Raw genomic sequence first — 17398 nt, forward strand, 5'->3', positions numbered from 1 at the left:
CCTCCCCCCTTGATCACTAATTGAGAAAATGCCCCACAGCTGGATCTCATGGAGGCATTTCCCCAACTGAAGCTCCTTTCTCTGTGATAACTCCAGCTGTGTCAAGTTGACACAAAGCTATCCAGTACAATTACTAAAATAGTTTTAAGAGTAATGATAAAGGAATAAGGAATTTTAAAGTTTTTAATACATACTGTCAAATTGCCTTCCAAAAACCCTGTTCCAGTTTCCACTCCCTATTGCAGTGAAAGTGCTTTTTAATTTCCCAGGAAAGTGGGGGTGGGGAAGTTCACTGTGAACATGTATATGCACATATTTACATGTTACCAGTTTGGCAGCCAAATGTGTGTAGCTCTTCTAGGTAAATGGATTTCTATTTTAAACTATTGTAGTTTAAGAGACTCACCCCAGCAAGTTTGTATGTACTCTATGTTAGGGCTAAGTTTACTTCATAAACTTGTATATGAATTGCTATAGTAAAACCTGCCAGGTTGGCATGGCAATACATGCCCATTTTCCCCAGTACTTACAAGGTAGGGGACCAGGAGGTTGAGGCCTTTTTGAGCTGTTTGAGACCTTGGCTCAGTCTGTGAAGTGCTTGCCTCCTGTGGTGGTACTTGCTTATAAACCGGCAATAAGAAGGTGGAGACAGGAGGGTCCCTGGGGATTGCAGGTTTTCTATTCTAGCCTAATTGGTGAGCTCCAGGCCAGTGAGAGACCCTGTCCCAAAGCAGGATATTGGTAGGTAAGGATGCTTGTTGATTACCTGTGGTCCATGTGTTAAAAGGAGTGCTATATGTATGCACTCTCTAAGTAAATAAATATATAAATTTATAATGTGACGAAGTATTTTAAAGTAGTAAGTTGGTGTACTTCTGAGGCTGACAGGCAAACATGCAGTTCTTGAGCATGTGCATACACAACATGCACATTTTCCTGCACACCTATAAATATGCATACACAGATGCATTTTTAAAAAAAGAAAAACAAACTTAGTTTTACGTGAGTGATAGGTGCCGCTTCTAGAAAATTGTGGTTTGTATGTGCAAGCATGTCCTGTCCTATTAAGTCAGATGTCACCTGAAGATTCCCACTGGCTCCTAAAGGAATTTAAAATCTTGATTCAGCTAATGAATGTTTTAGGGTTCATTCTGAATGTTTCCTAAGTGTTCTTCAGATTTCACTTCCTTTCCTTAACTTACCTGTTTGCTTTTATTTATTTTTTCTTCATTATTCCTTAATTAGATTTTTTAACTTAAAAAAGAAAGAAAATATTTCCCATAACCCCATATGCTTCAGTTCTCTACCCTGAACAGTTAAGCCCTTCCTTAGAATGTGCCCTACCTCTGCAGCTTCTCTGGTATCAGCAGATCGGATATGAGTAGTCTCCCTGACAGGCCATGGGCCCTAGTGGGTGGGCTAGATCACAGGCTTCTATATGTTCTGCTTATAGTTTTGAAATGACTGATGACATCCTTGGTATCTTGTGCCAAGTCTCTTTCTAGGAATAACATAGAAAGAATTGAAGATGTGTTGCTAAGGAAGGTTTCCTCTCCCTTATTATTAGCTATGAAAATCATAGTAGGTGTTATGAAGAGAGAAGCAAAAACTGACTGTAGGTGGAGCATTGAGCTTGCTGGTGTAGATTATGATTTTAGTCTCAGAGCAAATTTGGGGACACACTTTGATTCCAGTGAAGGGTAACTGTGCTTATCCCTGCAACTTATAACAAAAGACATCGCTTTACATTAGGGCTTGTTTCTACTCAGAGAAGCTTGGCTAAATTACCTCTGCAGTATGAATAATACATTTCTGGATGCCAAAATTTTGTTTTATGGGACCTGACATGTCATGAGATTTCTAACCATTAACCTAATAAGTACAAACATACTGACTTTAGACTGGAGTTGGCAGAGCATAATGACAGAAATAAGGGAAATGAAATGCATTTGAGTTCTCAAGCGTACATACATTTACACAGGTTAATTTGATTATCTAAAATATTACCTTACTAATATGTCACTTGTAGAAGTATTACAATTTTAATAGCTATGGTTTTTGGAAAACTTGGAAAGTGTTTAGAACAAATAAGGCACTGAATGTTGTTCGTACTTAGTTCCAGCCTAAGTAGCACATGTAGTTAGTCCTCACTTTGGCTTTGTTGGTCAGTATAAACAGACCGTTTCCGGCATCAGAGCTGGACCATAGTGCACGCATTTCTTTGCATTAGAACCATTCTCTCTTCCAGACAAACACTTTGAAAAGACTGATTTCATGGTGCAGAACCATCAGGACCTCAACTCCTGTGTTTGTTCTCTGTCCTCTCCTCCTAGCCAATTCCACATGATGTGCCTTTCTCAGGCCCTGGGGCATCAGGTTAAAGTGTGACCCTCCACTGTTTCCCAGTGTGCACACTTGGTAATCACACTGGGCCCCAGAATGTACAAGAATTGCTGTACAAATGAGGAGTGAAGGAGAAACAAGAAACCAAGATGATGCCTTTTAGGTTTGCAGCCTGAAAAGCTTGGCTAAGGTAGTCTGTTCTTTAGTGTTGAGATCTACTCCCAGGCTGGGTCATCCATGGAGTTAACGTGTACTGACAGGTCCAACCACTCCTTCTGGGGACATCTTAGATAGCTGAGGGCTTCCCATCATGTCAGCTGTCTTCCTTCTCCTACACCAAGTGATCAGTAGAGAGAATAAGATGGAAGCCATCTGTTAGGTTCTTCCTTGGAAATCACACACCGTAATCTTTGCAGTGGGCATGGGTGCAGAGGCATGAAGTGCCAGTGTCATCTCGGGATGTGCTACAGTGCATCAGGATGACCTTGGGCCTTCCTTCCTCATCCCAGAGCAGGTGACTTTGTGACATTGTCCATCCCCTCTCAAGTCTGTTCTGGGATGGAGGCGGGGCTTCTGTAGGAGCTGAGAAGGTCAAGAGTGGACATTGTTTCTAAAGGTGGTTGACTTAGTGCAGGGTCAGCTCTGCACTTGTTTCCAGAATGCTTTAGTCTCTACCCATCCCATACAGAGTGGTTGACTGCTCCAACTGTCTCTTCTGAATATACCGTTCTGTCTTAATGTAGTAAAGATGAGCTGGTTTGTACAGCAGCTCCTATACCACATTGAGCCTCTAGCCAGCTTTTCTTTTGTTTGTTTGTTTTATGCTTTTTTAAAAATACAAATTAAGAGTGTAATTTTGCATGTAAAGGATTTGCTTATGTGTTGGAACCATTGTCTCTCTCACTATGTAGGCAGAGATGGTCACCACACCTAGCAAAAAGATTTTGGTTAATCACGATTACCTGTTAAAGTCTCCTTATCAAATGATCTGGATACAATGCTGAGAAAAATAATGAGATCATTCGATTTTAAATCTGAGGAACATGAACATCCAACAGATTTCATTATTCAGACAGTAAACTCATTTCCAGTTACATGATCACCTAAAAAGTTTGTGCTTTTCATGGTGATCATGCAAACAAACAGACTTTTTGAATTTACTCAGAGAAAGGGGAAAATGGTTTGGTCTAGGTCGTGTACTAATGGGCTATAGCTTGTGAAGGCATCTGACAGTTAGTAGTTACATAGGACTTTACCAAAAGAGTAACTACCCTAAATGTGCAGGCTGCTGGCAAGGGGGGTAGTTACTGTATTCACCTTGGCAGGCATCTTCTGCTGAAAGTGGGTGTCATTTGGTGATGACCATGCATTTGGTGACAGTTGTGTAGAACCAGGAAATGCTATGAGGAACATTGTAATTCTGAAGTAACAATTGTTTTCCAGCCTGCTTCTAAAATGTTTTTAATTAATGCAGCCTGTGCCTGAATCCTAAAAATGAAGAAAGCCCTGACCGGATCTGTCTTCTTGACAGGAATTCATGTTGTGTTAGTAGTACACCTAATTTAGGTGGCTGTGAACAGAGAACTCCCTTTTAGTAGGGTATGTCTAAGGAAGTCATGGTTGAAGCCTTAGACCTGGCTCTTCAGTGCAGGGAAAGTCGCCTGCTGACTTCAGAAGGAGGCTCTGGTTCATGTGCCATATACCTGTGAGCTAGATGTTTCTGTGATCTGGCAACGTGAAGCTGTGGTCACCTTATTTATAAGGAAGTAGAACTAAAAGAATTCCTGTGTTGACTGCCCCCTAGTGGGCTAAATGAATGTAAGGGTAGATTATTTGAGGAACAGGAAAATGCAGAGTTCAGGGAGGAAATGCAGTTTTTAGAGAGTGGTCGTGAAGTTAATAAACTGAACAGCTTATTTACCCTTTGGTAAGGTTCCTATGTGTTCTTGGCATCTGCTGTGTCTTCACTTATCCAGGCCCTTAGCTGGTGGCCTGTCGAAACATGGCTTGGGATCTTTAGATAGTGTCATTTATTTTCAGTGAGCTAGACTCCAACCTGAGTACTGCCGGTCGCAGCTATAGCAAAACCTTGACAGAAGTGACCTCAAATTCCTGAGTCTGTGATGCATTAAATGTACTGACACGGACACCACACACACACACACACACACACACACACACACACGTACACACACGTACATACACACACACATACGCGTGCCATCACTGAGCTCCTAGCAGAAAGGAAGTCCTAGTGCTGTGTGCTTGCACCCACACAGGCGATGACAGCCCTGGCAGCCCCAGCGCTGTGCGGATGAGTGGTGTACTTGTGCTTTTGCAGTGTTATAATATTGCTCACGCTCTCTCGGGACTTTGGATTTGCAGATACTAATGCTGGAGACCGTGGACAGACCAATAACGCCGCTTCTGCATCAGCTTCCAACTCCACCTGAACAGCCCCAAGTAGCCAGCTGCGCAGGAAAGACCAGCACTTACTTGAGTGCCACTCAGCAACACTGGTCACGTTTGGAAAGAAAATTAAAAAGAGGAAAACAAAAACAAAAACAAAAAACCCTGTTCATTTTAGTGTTCAGTTTTTTTTTTAATTGTTGTTCTTACTTAACCTTGTAAAATATCTATATAAATACAAACCAGTTTCATTGTATTCTCACTTTCAGGAGATCCAAGAGGTGGGGAGGGTTGGGTGGGGAGGAGCAGAGCACTAAACAATCTTTCCCACGACAATCTTTTCTTTTTAAAATCAGAAGTCTGCTATTGTATACCTTAAAAACCAGACTCCTGCCTCATGCCCCACCACAACAGAAGAAAACCTGTTCTGTGCTAGTTTATTTTCTGGATTTGTTTTCTTTTGAAGTCTGGCGTAAGACTTTGATACAGTGCACAGCTTGAAATTGGTTGGGAGCTTAGCAGGTATAACTCAACAGGGACTTACTGTCACTTGTAAAATGTATACTTATCCTTAGGAATTTGAAGACTTGCCTTTGGCATGTGATGTCAGGTATGACAGACAAAAAAATGAAAAGGAAAAAGAAAAAAGAAAAGAAAAAGAAAAACCAAGGTGTATCATTGGTAGCCCGGGAGGTCACTAAAATCTGAAGCTCTAAGGGAAGATGAGAGATGGATTACTTAAGGCTTGTTTTGCTCCTGACCAGTGCAAGTGTTGTAGATGCCGGCTGAGGAAGGAAGGTTGCCAAAGGAGAGGGCGCTACAGAGCCTGCTGGACCCTGAAGTGGATCTTGGTTCACCTGATCAAAGGCCGCCTGCTTATCTCGGTATTGTTTTGAGCTGGCGCCCTAGGATGAGGCTGGAGATGGGGCAGCTCTGGGTGCATCGGAAGGCGAATGACAGGAAGGCGGCAGGCCAGGGGCAGATCTCACCACTGTGAGTGAATTTTTCCAGATTTTAATAAAGTTGTTTCCCTTAGAAAAACACTTGAGAAAAGACATCGTCGCTAAGTAATGTGAACTGTTAGCCAGCCTACTGCTTTATTTTTCCTTACTTTAATTGAAAACCAAGCTTGCAAGAATTGCCACAGTCTTATGCATAGCTCTAATTTTAAATCCAAATCTAAACTCTGTATTTAATTTCTGCTTTTTTAACATCATGCTTTTTAAATTTATTTATTGATGCATGTCAGATCGGCCATTATGATTTTAAGTGGTAGTAATATTAAAAACCACACATCAAAATAATAAAGTCACTTGTAGTATCTGCTGACTTTATAGGAAAACTGATTATATCAATGTGTATATATGTGCTATATATACATATATTCAATACTGCCTTTTCTTTTTGTCTACAGTATCAAAATTGACTGACTGAATCATGAAAAGAATGTTTCCCCACCATCACCATTAAGAGTTTTATTTTTGTTTTCTTTGTTTAATCAATGAATGGTGTAAGAATCAGTCTCTTGATTTGTTTTTTTTTTTTTTTTTTTTTTTAAGAAAAAGCAATATTCCTTGGGAAGCAAGGTGGATTGAAGGATTAAGTTTGTGTGAGGAACAGAACTCATAACTAGTTTGTTGATACTTTTAAGGTTGGTATCTTTGTGGGCCTTATATACTCTAAAATGAACCTTGGTGCTTATGGGCCATTACTTGACCTATGAATCTTTAAGGCACAATCAGTTATCTTTTACATTTAAAGATCACTTGAGTGATGGCCACCGCTCCTTCCTTCCTTCCTTCCCACTCCCTCCCCACACATCTCCTAAGGTTAGCTGATGACTAGGGCTGCAGAGCCCTTGGTTATGTATGAGACACAGGCTCCTTTACCCTCATTGCCTAACCTTAAGTCGTGTTGAGGTCTTGCCCTCCAGGTGGTTAAGAAGAGGAGTCTCTCGGCGGCCCTTATACAGGCCCTAGCACCCTGCCTTGCCTCCCCAACCGTGTGTGTAACTCTCCAAGAGAGTTGTATTGCCTGCCGAAATGAGTTGATGCTAGAAAGACATCAGTGAGGCTGCGGCTGGCTGATCTCTTCAGGCCACCGAAGGGGTTTCTCAGACCTCTGGTTAGATCAGACTTGACAAGAAAGGAAGCATGCCCAAAGCAAACAAAGGCGCTTTTTGTAAAGTGCTTCTGAAATAATTGCTGTTTGAAAGACTTCTGAAATTAAGTATTTGACCGCATAGCTCCTTGAAGGAGGTGACTTGGCAGACCATTTTCAGAAAGAATTTGTGAAGAATCTGAGCAAGCAGGTCTGTGGCCTGAGAAGGGAACCTGCTTTCAGATTAAACTGCCCAGCCAGACACAGATCCAGACTTGGTGTATGTGCCAGAGTCCGTTAAAACCAGTGCGTGTTCTAGCAAATGCTTCCCCCCCCCCAGATACGGGGTAAGAGAAGGGTAGAGGAAAGTCGGGTGCTTTTCTCTCTCTCTCTCTCTCTCTCTCTCTCTCTCTCTCTCTCTCTGTGTGTGTGTGTGTGTGTGTGTGTGTGTGTGTGTGTGTGTGTGTGTGTGTTGGCATGCAAGCGTATATGAGGGCTTAGGTGCACGATTTTTCTTTCTCAAGGATCATGGCAGGATCCCAGAACTCTTATCCAAGTGAGATCCAGGTCTCTGAATATCTTTTTGTAAATAATAATTAAAAGCTCCTCACCAAATTCAAGCTTGTATATTATATTTTCTTTCAGTGTTTTTAAATTTAAGTTTTATTGTTTTGTATGTAAATATGTGGACCCAGGAACTGTTATTAATGAGCAAAAAGTTACTGTTCAGGGCAGGGATTCTGTTCAATAACCAGACAAAAATGTAGATGAGCTTTTTAAAGCCATATAGTTTTAACTCTGTACAGTAGGTACCGGCCTGTATTATTGTAACAATAACTCTAGCAATGTATAGTGTATCTATATAGTTTGGAGTGCCTTCGCTTCCATGTTTTTGGGTTTTTTTGTTTTGTTTTTGTTTTTTGATTTCCTTTATCCCTGTGGCCCCCTTTCCCTCTGAAGTAACTACAGAACAGCACCTTTGCCCACTCCACAGTTTGAATGGGGAGAGGAAACCATGTTGGCAATCTCACTTCATTCTAGCCTTGCCTTTGTTCTTGGTTCTGGGTGTGTCTGTGTCCTCAGTAACAGTGACTGGTTTCCTTTCAGATGCACTCAGTCCATCCCGGACTTGGGAGCTCTGGGGGCCCCAGAGCTGGAGGGTGTCAGATGGCTGGGGTTTGCTCATCGCCTCTCCAAGCCCTGGAGTGATCCTAAGCAGATTCTGGGAGCTCCCAAGCTCGCTCTCTCCTCACCTACTTCCCTCCCAAATGAAAGATTGGGTTTGTTTTATTTTTTTTTTTAAATAAATCACTGTCTTGGTGGCGTTTGGGTGCCCCGGTGACATTGTTAGCAGTTACTGCAGGGGTGGTGTGCAGATGAGGGCTGAGTGGGCTCAGAGCCCATTCCTCCCTCCTACCATCTTGCTGGATGAAATATCATTTTAATTTCTTTTTAAAAAAATCAATTTCTTAACTGTGCCTAATATGGCCCTTTTGAAAGAAAAAAAAAAAAGTATTCGTTTTGCCACCAACTACTTCATGTGTCTTGAATAGAAGAAGAAAAAAACAAAAAATTCACTACCAAACCAAAGGTTGCTATTTTTGAGACATCACGAGTTCATTGCTCACGGCAGAAGAATGCACCTTCTCTCCCATGACATACTGTCAGTTTTTTAAGTCATTAATTTTTTTTCTTAAGGCCCATTTCTTAGGCTTGTGTTTTAGCAAAGTATACGTGTGCTGCCATCTTGTCCACACCAATGCAGAGGTCCTAAGAGGACTCCCTGTACTCTCTCCCTGTGGACGTAAAGACACTGGCAGCTCTGTTACCTGCTCTTCCCTTTGCAAGGGTTTTAACTTTGGAATCTTCCAGAGAAAGTTTGGCCAATGCCAGATCTCCCAGAGTTGGGATTTTTGTTATTTTTTTTCTTTGTTTTAAATCAAATTTGTGTCTGGTTCCTATTTACACTACTGATTGTTCTAATCCCAGAGATGAACATGTTTCTCCCCTGTATGAGAAGTCGGTGCCCTTTATGGTGAAACCTGTCTCTTGTGGTAGAAACTGAAGCCACTGAAAACAAACAGGTAGCAGCAGCATGGAGCCCCAGGCCGAGGTCTCCCTTGAGAGTCTTCAGAAGCAGTCACTGGGGTCTGGGCCAGTTCCACAGGGTTATGCCGTTTTATTCAAGTCCATTGCTCCGTTGTGCAGCCTCCACCGTACAAGCAAAAAGGACAGCCAGTACATAAGGGGTTAGCTTGACAAAGTAGACTTCCTTGTGTTCATTTTTAAGTTTTTTTTTCTCTTAACTATATCTGTCTACAGGCAGATACAGATAGGTATATGGAAATGTGCTTGCCTGTAAAATTTGCATTTATAAATGTGTTGCGATGGATCACTTCGGCCTGTACACATCCAATTAGCGTGACCACTTCCATCTTAAAAACAAATCTAAACAAAATTTATTATTATTATTATTATATATATATAAAGGACTGTGGGTTGTATACAAACTATTGCAAACACTTGTGCAAATCTGTCTTGATATAAAGGAAAAGCAAACGCTGTGTAACATTACTACTTGAATGCCTTTGTGACTGAATTTTTTTTTTCATTTTAAATATAAACTTTTGTGGAAAGTAAGCTCAATGTTTTTTTCCCCTTTCCCCTGTTCCCTTGTAAATACATTTTGTTCTATGTGACTTGGTTTGGAAATAGTTAACTGGTACTGTAATTTGCATTAAATAAAAAGTAGGTTAGCCTGGAAATGAAATTAAGCTTCACCAGTGTGTGGTCTTTATTTCAGTGCCCATCCCCCTCTCTCACCCTTCCTACTCTGCCATTGCCACATGCAGTCACACTGCCGTCTCCACTCCTCTGACAGAGGACACATGAATCCTTGCTAGAAAAGTCAGGACTCTCCTCTGAGACGACCTTGCTCAGATTTGTAAACAGGAGGTGCAGCTTCCAGCTTGGAAACCCCCTGGACTTAATGTAGAGAAAGCTTTGCAGACACTGCTTTGGGGAAAAAAAAAATCCCTGAAAGGGACAGATGTAAAAAACATGTATAAGCTGCTGTCTTTGGTTACTGTGTCCATGGTTTGGTGTGGCTGTATTTATTTTAACTTCCATCGTATTAGTAATGGTCGCTGGGAGTCTCTGTAAACCGTGAGCACCATGAACATTGGATCAGTGCCACCCATGTAACCAACACGTGTGTGAGTCTGCTCATTTCCAGTACTGGATAATGTATGTTAACATGTTATGTCTCTTAGTGCAAACAGAAACACCATTTTTTTAGGGCTGGCTCATTGTCAGGCCTAAAGGTTAGATATAAGGTCATGTGACTGCTGCTTCAATAAAGACAAATTTATATTCGACTAAGTGTGGTCTTTTATTTAGTGAGCTGGCTACATTGACGTTTGGGGGAGAAGCTGGATGTGGTACCACATGCCTGTAATTCCAGGCGTAGCAGAAGCGGGCTGGGTTAGCAGTGGGCTGGTTTGTGATTCCCTGCCATTCTGAACAGGTCATTTGAATTGGGACTAAAGGGCTTGCCAGCTGCCCCTCACAACCCCGAAAGGTTCCTATGTCTGAGTCCTTCCAAAGGGTAGTGCTGGATTAGGACAGCAGGAACGGGTGCAGTTTGTGAAGACTGATGAGTAGGGTGATGGATGGAGTGGTCTTTCTGAGTACCTTCAGGTGTTAAGGCGGCTGTGGCTGTGGACAGCAAAGCAACCTGGGAAAAAGGACTGCTTGGGAGGCAACCAGGTTGTCTGGAGCTGGGAAGAGCTGAATAATGGTGGGGTTGGGGATGGGTTTGTTTTGTTCATAAGTCTTTTCTCTTTTCCAGAAAAGGAAGGGCTACTCCTGGGGCCTCTCACATGAAGTTCATGTGAAGACACGTGGACAGTGGCTGCTGAGTGGCTCTCGACTGATGGGAGAGCCAGATGAATATCACACAGATACTTTCCTCAGCACTTTGGAAAAGGAACCATCCTTTCTTGATCAGGGAACCAGATAAAGAAGGGGTCACCACCACCAAGATGCCTAGAAACCAATGTTTGCTTCTACTTGTTGAGAAGTTCGGGGCTTGGGGAGTGAGGAGGAGAATGGGTGTTGGACAGCAGGAAGTTGGAGCTCTGGGTCTTAAAACTTAGCCTTGATTGCTGAGAGAATGTATATTCTGTGTGTGCTCTTCTGCGCAACCTGGAATCCTAGCTGCTACTGGAATAAGTACTTGCTGTCTGTAATCCCTATGCCCTTGCCAGCTTAAAGTTTGGAGCACTGCCTAGGTGTTTTAAAACTCAGCTGGAGTTGAGAGTATAATGTGTATTACATCTTAATCTTAGCCTTACGTGTCCAAACCCACATCTAGCCACTCTCAGGCTTCTGAGTGAGAAGCATACAGGTAACTCACTGTAGGAAGGAAAGATGGGAGTGCTATTTATGGAGTCGAGTGGAATTTAGACTTCCAAATGAGAAATATATTTCTAGTTATAGCCAAGTCTTTATTCCAGATTTTATGGAGTCAAAGCTATATTCATGAATGTGCAAGGAAGGTCTCAATTTTCTCTCCCAAACATGAGTGATTTCATTACCTCTGAGTAGAGACTGGGGTTGGAGTAGGGGATATGCTTGCTTCTTTGGCTTGTGTTGATCAGATGCTGTAACAGTTTGGCCTGCATGTAAGATGGCTAGAGTTAAGAAATTACCTGTCGGTTAAAGTTCAGTTACTTTCAGCTTCCTTTACAACCAAACATTACATACTTAAACTTCAGTTACTGCATTTTACACTATGATATGTATATATCTTTATATGTAATAAACACCAAAGCAAGTGATCAATTCATTTTTATGTTCTACCAGTAGATTGTCAGATTTGTAAAAGGTGGCACTGAAATTAGTAAATGACTGTGTGTGTGTGTGTGTGTGTGTGTGTGTGTGTGTGAGAGAGAGAGAGAGAGAGAGAGAGAGAGAGAGAGATTTCGTTCGGTTTTGGGGATGGAAGAGCTCTGGTTGGTTGGGTGGGTGTTTGGTTGGTTGGGTGATTGGTTGGGTGGGTGGGTGGGTGGGTGGGTTGTTGGTTGGTCGGTTGATTGGTTGGTTGTTGGTTGAGACAGGATCTCACTGTCTGGACTGTTCTGAGCACTGCACTTACCTCAGCCTCAGCTGGCTCTGTTTTTATTCCTATTTTCTCATTCTCACATTTTTTTTCCTTCCCGGGGGGTGGGGGGTGGGGGTGGGGAATAGGGTTGGAGAGATGACTTGGCTGTTTAAGAGCACTTGATGCTTTTCTGGAGGACCAGAGTTCAGTTCTGAGCATCCAGGTCGGTTGGCTCACAACCACCTGTAACTACTACAACTCTGGGGGAATGCAGTGTCCTCTTCAGACCTCAGCCACCCACACATGTGGACACGTAAACACATGCAAAAATAAAGTATTTTTTAAAAGTTTTCTATCTCTACCAAAAATGTCCTTATTGAAGTCCTCTTGTCTTGATCTGGCATTAAACCTGGGGACATCCTTGCTAATTTCTTAAGCATGGAACATTCATGTGAAATTAAGGTGTAACTTGTGAAAAGGCACAAACAATCCTACAAACTATTATAAAAAAGAGGCAGATACTGCCATATACTCGGGCTCTGAGGACCAGGGGTACATGGGAGTTTGTCATACACAGGTAATTGTGCTATTATACATTTATTGTCTGTCACTGTAGCATTGCTGTAAGTCACAGCCTTGGGAGCAAGCAGCTGGTCAGATGGGAGTGCAGACCAACCCCCACCAAGTCACAAACAGGTCCCCACAGCCATAGTTCTCACCCCTTCTTCCACATGTTCCTGGAATGTGAGAACCTTTCCTTGGCTTCCAGTGACCCACAGAACCCCAGTGCAGTTCAGACCCCCACACCAAGTTCCTTGGCTGTATGTCACATGGCTCCACACGAGTTGTTTAAGAAAGTTTTACAAGCTATTAACAGCCATTTGAGTTTTGTCTTCTTAAAAGTCTGAAGTTGGGATCCACATCTGAGTCCGTACTGTAACCCTACCCCCAGCCCCCACACACACAGCTGGTCACATTGTTAGTGACTAACAATGTCTTTGGGCAGATGCAGGACTGATATGTCCAGAACACAGTCAGGACAAGCTGCTAGCCTTCAGCAGTGATACTTGTGAACCTGAAGGTCAGCTCGTGTCTGGAACACACAAGCAGCTCGAGAAGAAACCTGGGGCTGGGACTGTGTGGGGCACAGGGGTACATTGTTACAGGGTTTGATCTGCTCCCTCCTCTCCCACCTGACACCTGATTGTCTTAACTCAGGCCGCCCAGCACTTTCCACAGGCTGAACTTGGGGGCTCCCATGTCTTTTTCCTGAGAAACACTAACCGGCTGCAGTCAGAGGGCATTGTTGGCTATCAGTGTGTCCATCTGTCTAGCCCTAGAAGTGGCAATTCAGAATGTCTGGGTCTGGCTGCCCCCGTGAGATCTCCACTCAGGGGCAGCCACTCAACCGTCGGTGCTGCTAAATAACTCCTGCATGAGTGGGGTGGCAAAAGGGTGCGAGTCTTGGATGCGCAGCAGCTGCTGGGTTTGCTGAGCGTTGATGCTGCGCAGCTCGGTGAGGACGGCCATGATCTTCAGGAACAGGAACCTGTAGGCAGCCAGAGAAGAAGTTGGGATATCAGGCCACCCCCTCGCCATCCTACCATCCAAGACTTGCACTAGACTGACCCTGTTCTGAGAGTGCACAAGTTCAAGCTCAGAACAGCCCAGTGAGGATGTTTGGAATTCCTTCAGCCTATACATGAGAAGGGAAAACAGCCTGCTGCTGTTTAAGGTCGAAGCTGTTACCTGCCTCCTCCTTCCCCACCCATCGGACTTGAGTCCCTGGACACAGAGACCCTTGGAGAAGATTCAGAATTTGCAGGTTAACTTAGAGGTGAGGAGAGTCATCGTCTTGGTTAAGGTCTTTACAGGGTCGTCACTACAGCTAGGACCTCCAAGCTGGAGTCCTTCCCCCCCCCCATCTCAATCCCTCTCTCTCTCTCCCTCTCAATCTCTCAGTCCCCTCTCTCTATCCCTTTCTCTCTCAATCCCTCTTTCTCTTAATATCTCTCTCAATCCCTTTCTCTCAATGTCTCTCTCTCCCCTCTCTCCTCTCTTCTCTCTCCTCTGTCACCCACAGTTACTTTAGCTTCCCCATGATAGGTAAGGAAGCGTGCACCCCAAGCCCCCTTACAGGAAGTAATTGAATGAAAGACCCCCAGATGGCCTTAATCTTCAAAGCCTGGGACTTGTTTTACTCAAGTGTGTTGCTGTCTCTGTGCCTGCGGACATGAGGCTGGGCACTGGGATACAGGAATCTAAGGACTGGTGACGGCATGGGAGCTCTTATGTGTGCCAAGCCGCAAGCAGGTGGTTTTTGCTTTGACAACCCTCTAGCTGCCAAGCTCCACAGGACCACCCTGTGGAGCCCCGGGTATTGATTTGCCTCCCTTTGCAACGGTGCCCCCCTCAGGAGAGGGTTTTGAAGACTATAGGTTATAATATACATAAATGGCTTGGCCCCAGAGCTGACACTTCCCAATCGATAGTAGCTGTTATCGATACACTGCCATTATGAATGGCATCACTATTTTACCGTCATTGTGCCTGTTACTGGCCTTTGTTAGAAGATCCTACAGAGAAGACAGTAGAATCAGGCTCTTCCCACATCCTGATGACAGAAATGTAGAAAGCCTTGGGTAGACAAGTCTATCCCTCAGCCTGGAAATCTTAGTCACACTATGGTCCCAGAGCCTTGGTCATCAGAAGCTGCCTCCAGGCATGGCACGCCCTTGAAGATCAGGCCAAAAGATAAGGGGACTGGAAGGACCACCTCATAGCTACTTCTCCTGGCTCATCCTCACCTGTGAGCAGGATATGGCCGACTACACTCAATGTAGGCCTTCAGGGTGAGGGCAAACCGCTCTTGCAGTTGGTCTACCACGCTGCGCTGGACCACGCCAGGACGATCTGAGGGGGCAGAAAAGGCATTGTAGTTCCGGCAGGTTGGAGCAGAACAAAGGAAAGTTCAGTCCAGCCAAGGAGTAAAGAATTTCTGGCCAACCACCTCACCAAAGGAAAGAAACAGACTCTGCAGTCTGCCTGTGTAGTGGAAAGCATGGCTAATGACTTTGAGACCTTCCCTGGGGCAGACGGAAAAAGGGGCTGCTGCCTCCTAACAGATCACCCGAGGAATCCAGTGGGGGGAAGCCATCACCTGGAGAGAAGAGGGAGATGGCCTGCATCAGCACATACTCCTCCTTATGCAGTTGTAGCTTCTTCAGCATGCAGTGGAATTTCATCAATGGATCCAACAGAAGTTTCTGGAAGCCACCTGTGGGTGAGTATAGGGTAGACAGCCAGCACCTCAGGAACCTGACCCAAGGACCCAGGCATCCCTTACTGAACTCTTTCCCTCCATCCCCCAATCTCTCTCTTGGCTGTCATCTCCCTCCCTCTGCCAGGCATCTCTTGGGCACCATTAGGGTCTTCGAAGCAGTAAGCCAGCCGACCGCACTCCCAGGTTCCCGTTTCCGTGTCGAACATCGTGTTGAACCTCAGGATGCACATCTCAAAAGTGGCCCCCTTCAGCAGGGAGATCTGGTCCTCAATAGGCAGGTCCCTGGCAGCAAGGACAGGAGGGGTTGACAGCCCCTAGGTAGGCTGCCCAGAGGCTGGCAACAGTCCCTAGCTCATAAACCAAACGCTGGAGGAAAGAAGAGATGGGGCATCCTCCTTCTGAGGATGCAATTCCTTCCAGGCCATCCCCAATCTCTCTCCCTCATAATCCAAGCCATCAGGTTACTTTGCCCACCAAGATCTTCTCGCCTACTACCTCCGGGAGTTCTCCATGCTTCCTTAGCTTTGTGGAGCCACCTTACAGCCTGGATGGGTATCTCTCTGACACCCTACACAGCCTCTAACCAACACCTAATGCCTTGGTTCTCCCTCGTAAGCTTTTGCCTCCGTTTGCCTATCTGGAATGATTGCCCCTTGAAGTAAACCCTGATGAGTTTTCAGGTCAAGTAGTGTCTTCCCTTCCCAGAAGTGTTTCTACAGAGCAGAAGCCTTCTACACATACTGTGTCTCTTGCTGGAAATATCTGCTACCTGGTGTTAAATGTAACACATACATGTTCCTCCACTGTTTCTCTCCAGTGCTGACAGCTTCGTGTTCCACTCCTATTATCTGCTCTCTGCTGATAATGTGCTCCCTGCGTGTGTGATTCAGCCTCACTTGACCAGGCCGGGCAAGGCAAGGTGGAAGGCTCAGGTACAAATACACCTAGCATTACCCCTAGCACCACAGACTACAATTATAGAGGAGTGGTTCCCATCACTCCAGCAGGTTCCTGGGTCTCTTGCTGACACCATGTGTCACTGTTGTTGACTCCATATCCAGCTCTGGGGAGATGGAGTCTGTTAGATTAGAGGACCATCCACCCTCCCCATGGCCTACTTGATGGCAGACACCTAGAAACCTGTCCCTTCTTCTTCTCCCTGTGGACCTCTTCCTTCTACTGCCAACTTAACTTTTACTCTGAAATTTCCCAGTCATGGTTTCTATCCTTGTGGGACTCGGGAAGGTCTGGTGACCAGCATGTACCAATCTTCTTCAGATGTTTCATTATTCCACACATCAGCCCTACAGCGTTGGCACGATCAGTTCCCATTCCAAAATGGAAAGGCTGTCAAGCCCACAGCACAACAACGCCACTGAACCCTACAGGAAGGGGGGCCGATTCTCCAGTGGCAATGGTCCCCCCGGGGCAGGGGCAAGAGAGGGTCTTTTGGCACCAGTTCCTCCCAAGGTCATGGGGGATTCGTTGCAGACTCTTTACAACCTTTGGGCATTTCTTCTTCCTTTTCTACATCTGTCCACTCAGCCTTCAAGACCTACCTGAAGTAGGATATGACTTTGGCGAAGTTGATGACACCCTTGAACATGTAGGTTGACACATCGGCCAGGTGTGGCAGCAGGGGGATGATCTCTTTCCCGTCACTCTTGGAAGGGGGTTGGTAGTTCCAGATGCTGCCGTCTTCTCCGCGCAGCTGCAGAGAGATCTTCATTGGAACCCTGTCTTTCATGATTTGACTCCATGTGGCAGGGTCTTCCAATAGTGAGGCCTGCAGAAACTCTGGAAGTTCACAGTCACTGTGGAACACTGCAGGCAGCTAGGATGAAGGGCAGGAGGCAAAGAGAGGAGGGGCAGTGTGTTGTCACAGACAAGTCCCCACATGGGCTCAGGTGACCAGCTGCAGTCACGATCGCGGGTGTGTCTCCTGACACGTGATGTTCTAGGAATTCATATAGTCTTATCCCTGTGTGGCCAGTGTGAGAGGGTAAGGGAGGCCTTTTTCAAGGTGTCCCCTGAGCATCCCTCTGTTTGGCAGCTGTAGATGGAAATACACATTCTGAGGCTAGACCATTCTTCTTTGCTAGTCCAGTCACCTAAGCTACTTGTTACCATTCTGGGGGAGTGGAGGAGGATGGGTGGCA

At 44.8% G+C, this 17398-nt stretch overlaps 2 protein-coding genes across 4 annotated transcripts in view; one reads left to right on the top strand and one right to left on the bottom strand.

The window, feature by feature from the left end:
- Gsk3b (glycogen synthase kinase 3 beta) overlaps nt 1-9626 on the top strand; it is a 156048-nt gene extending 146422 nt beyond the window's left edge. For both annotated transcript variants that reach the window (XM_021209356.2, XM_021209355.2), the window contains one exon: nt 4729-9626. In XM_021209356.2, coding sequence (XP_021065015.1) covers nt 4729-4796 — 68 coding nt within the window. In that variant the 3' untranslated portion in view covers nt 4797-9626. The remainder of the gene's footprint in view (nt 1-4728) is intronic.
- Nucleotides 9627-12311: 2685 nt separating this feature from the next.
- Nr1i2 (nuclear receptor subfamily 1 group I member 2) overlaps nt 12312-17398 on the bottom strand; it is a 40062-nt gene continuing 34975 nt past the window's right edge. The window contains exons 5-9 of one of the 2 annotated variants that reach the window (XM_029544612.1): nt 16799-16950; nt 15379-15521; nt 15117-15233; nt 14764-14869; nt 12312-13505 (exon numbers count right to left, since the gene is read on the bottom strand). In XM_029544612.1, coding sequence (XP_029400472.1) covers nt 13361-13505; nt 14764-14869; nt 15117-15233; nt 15379-15521; nt 16799-16950 — 663 coding nt within the window. In that variant the 3' untranslated portion in view covers nt 12312-13360. Of the gene's footprint in view, nt 13506-14763; nt 14870-15116; nt 15234-15378; nt 15522-16798; nt 17074-17398 lie in introns of both variants that reach the window. The other variant, XM_021209924.2, reaches the window with a different exon arrangement.

This window comes from Mus pahari, chromosome 12 (assembly GCF_900095145.1).
Source record: "Mus pahari chromosome 12, PAHARI_EIJ_v1.1, whole genome shotgun sequence".
Taxonomy (NCBI): domain Eukaryota; kingdom Metazoa; phylum Chordata; class Mammalia; order Rodentia; family Muridae; genus Mus; species Mus pahari.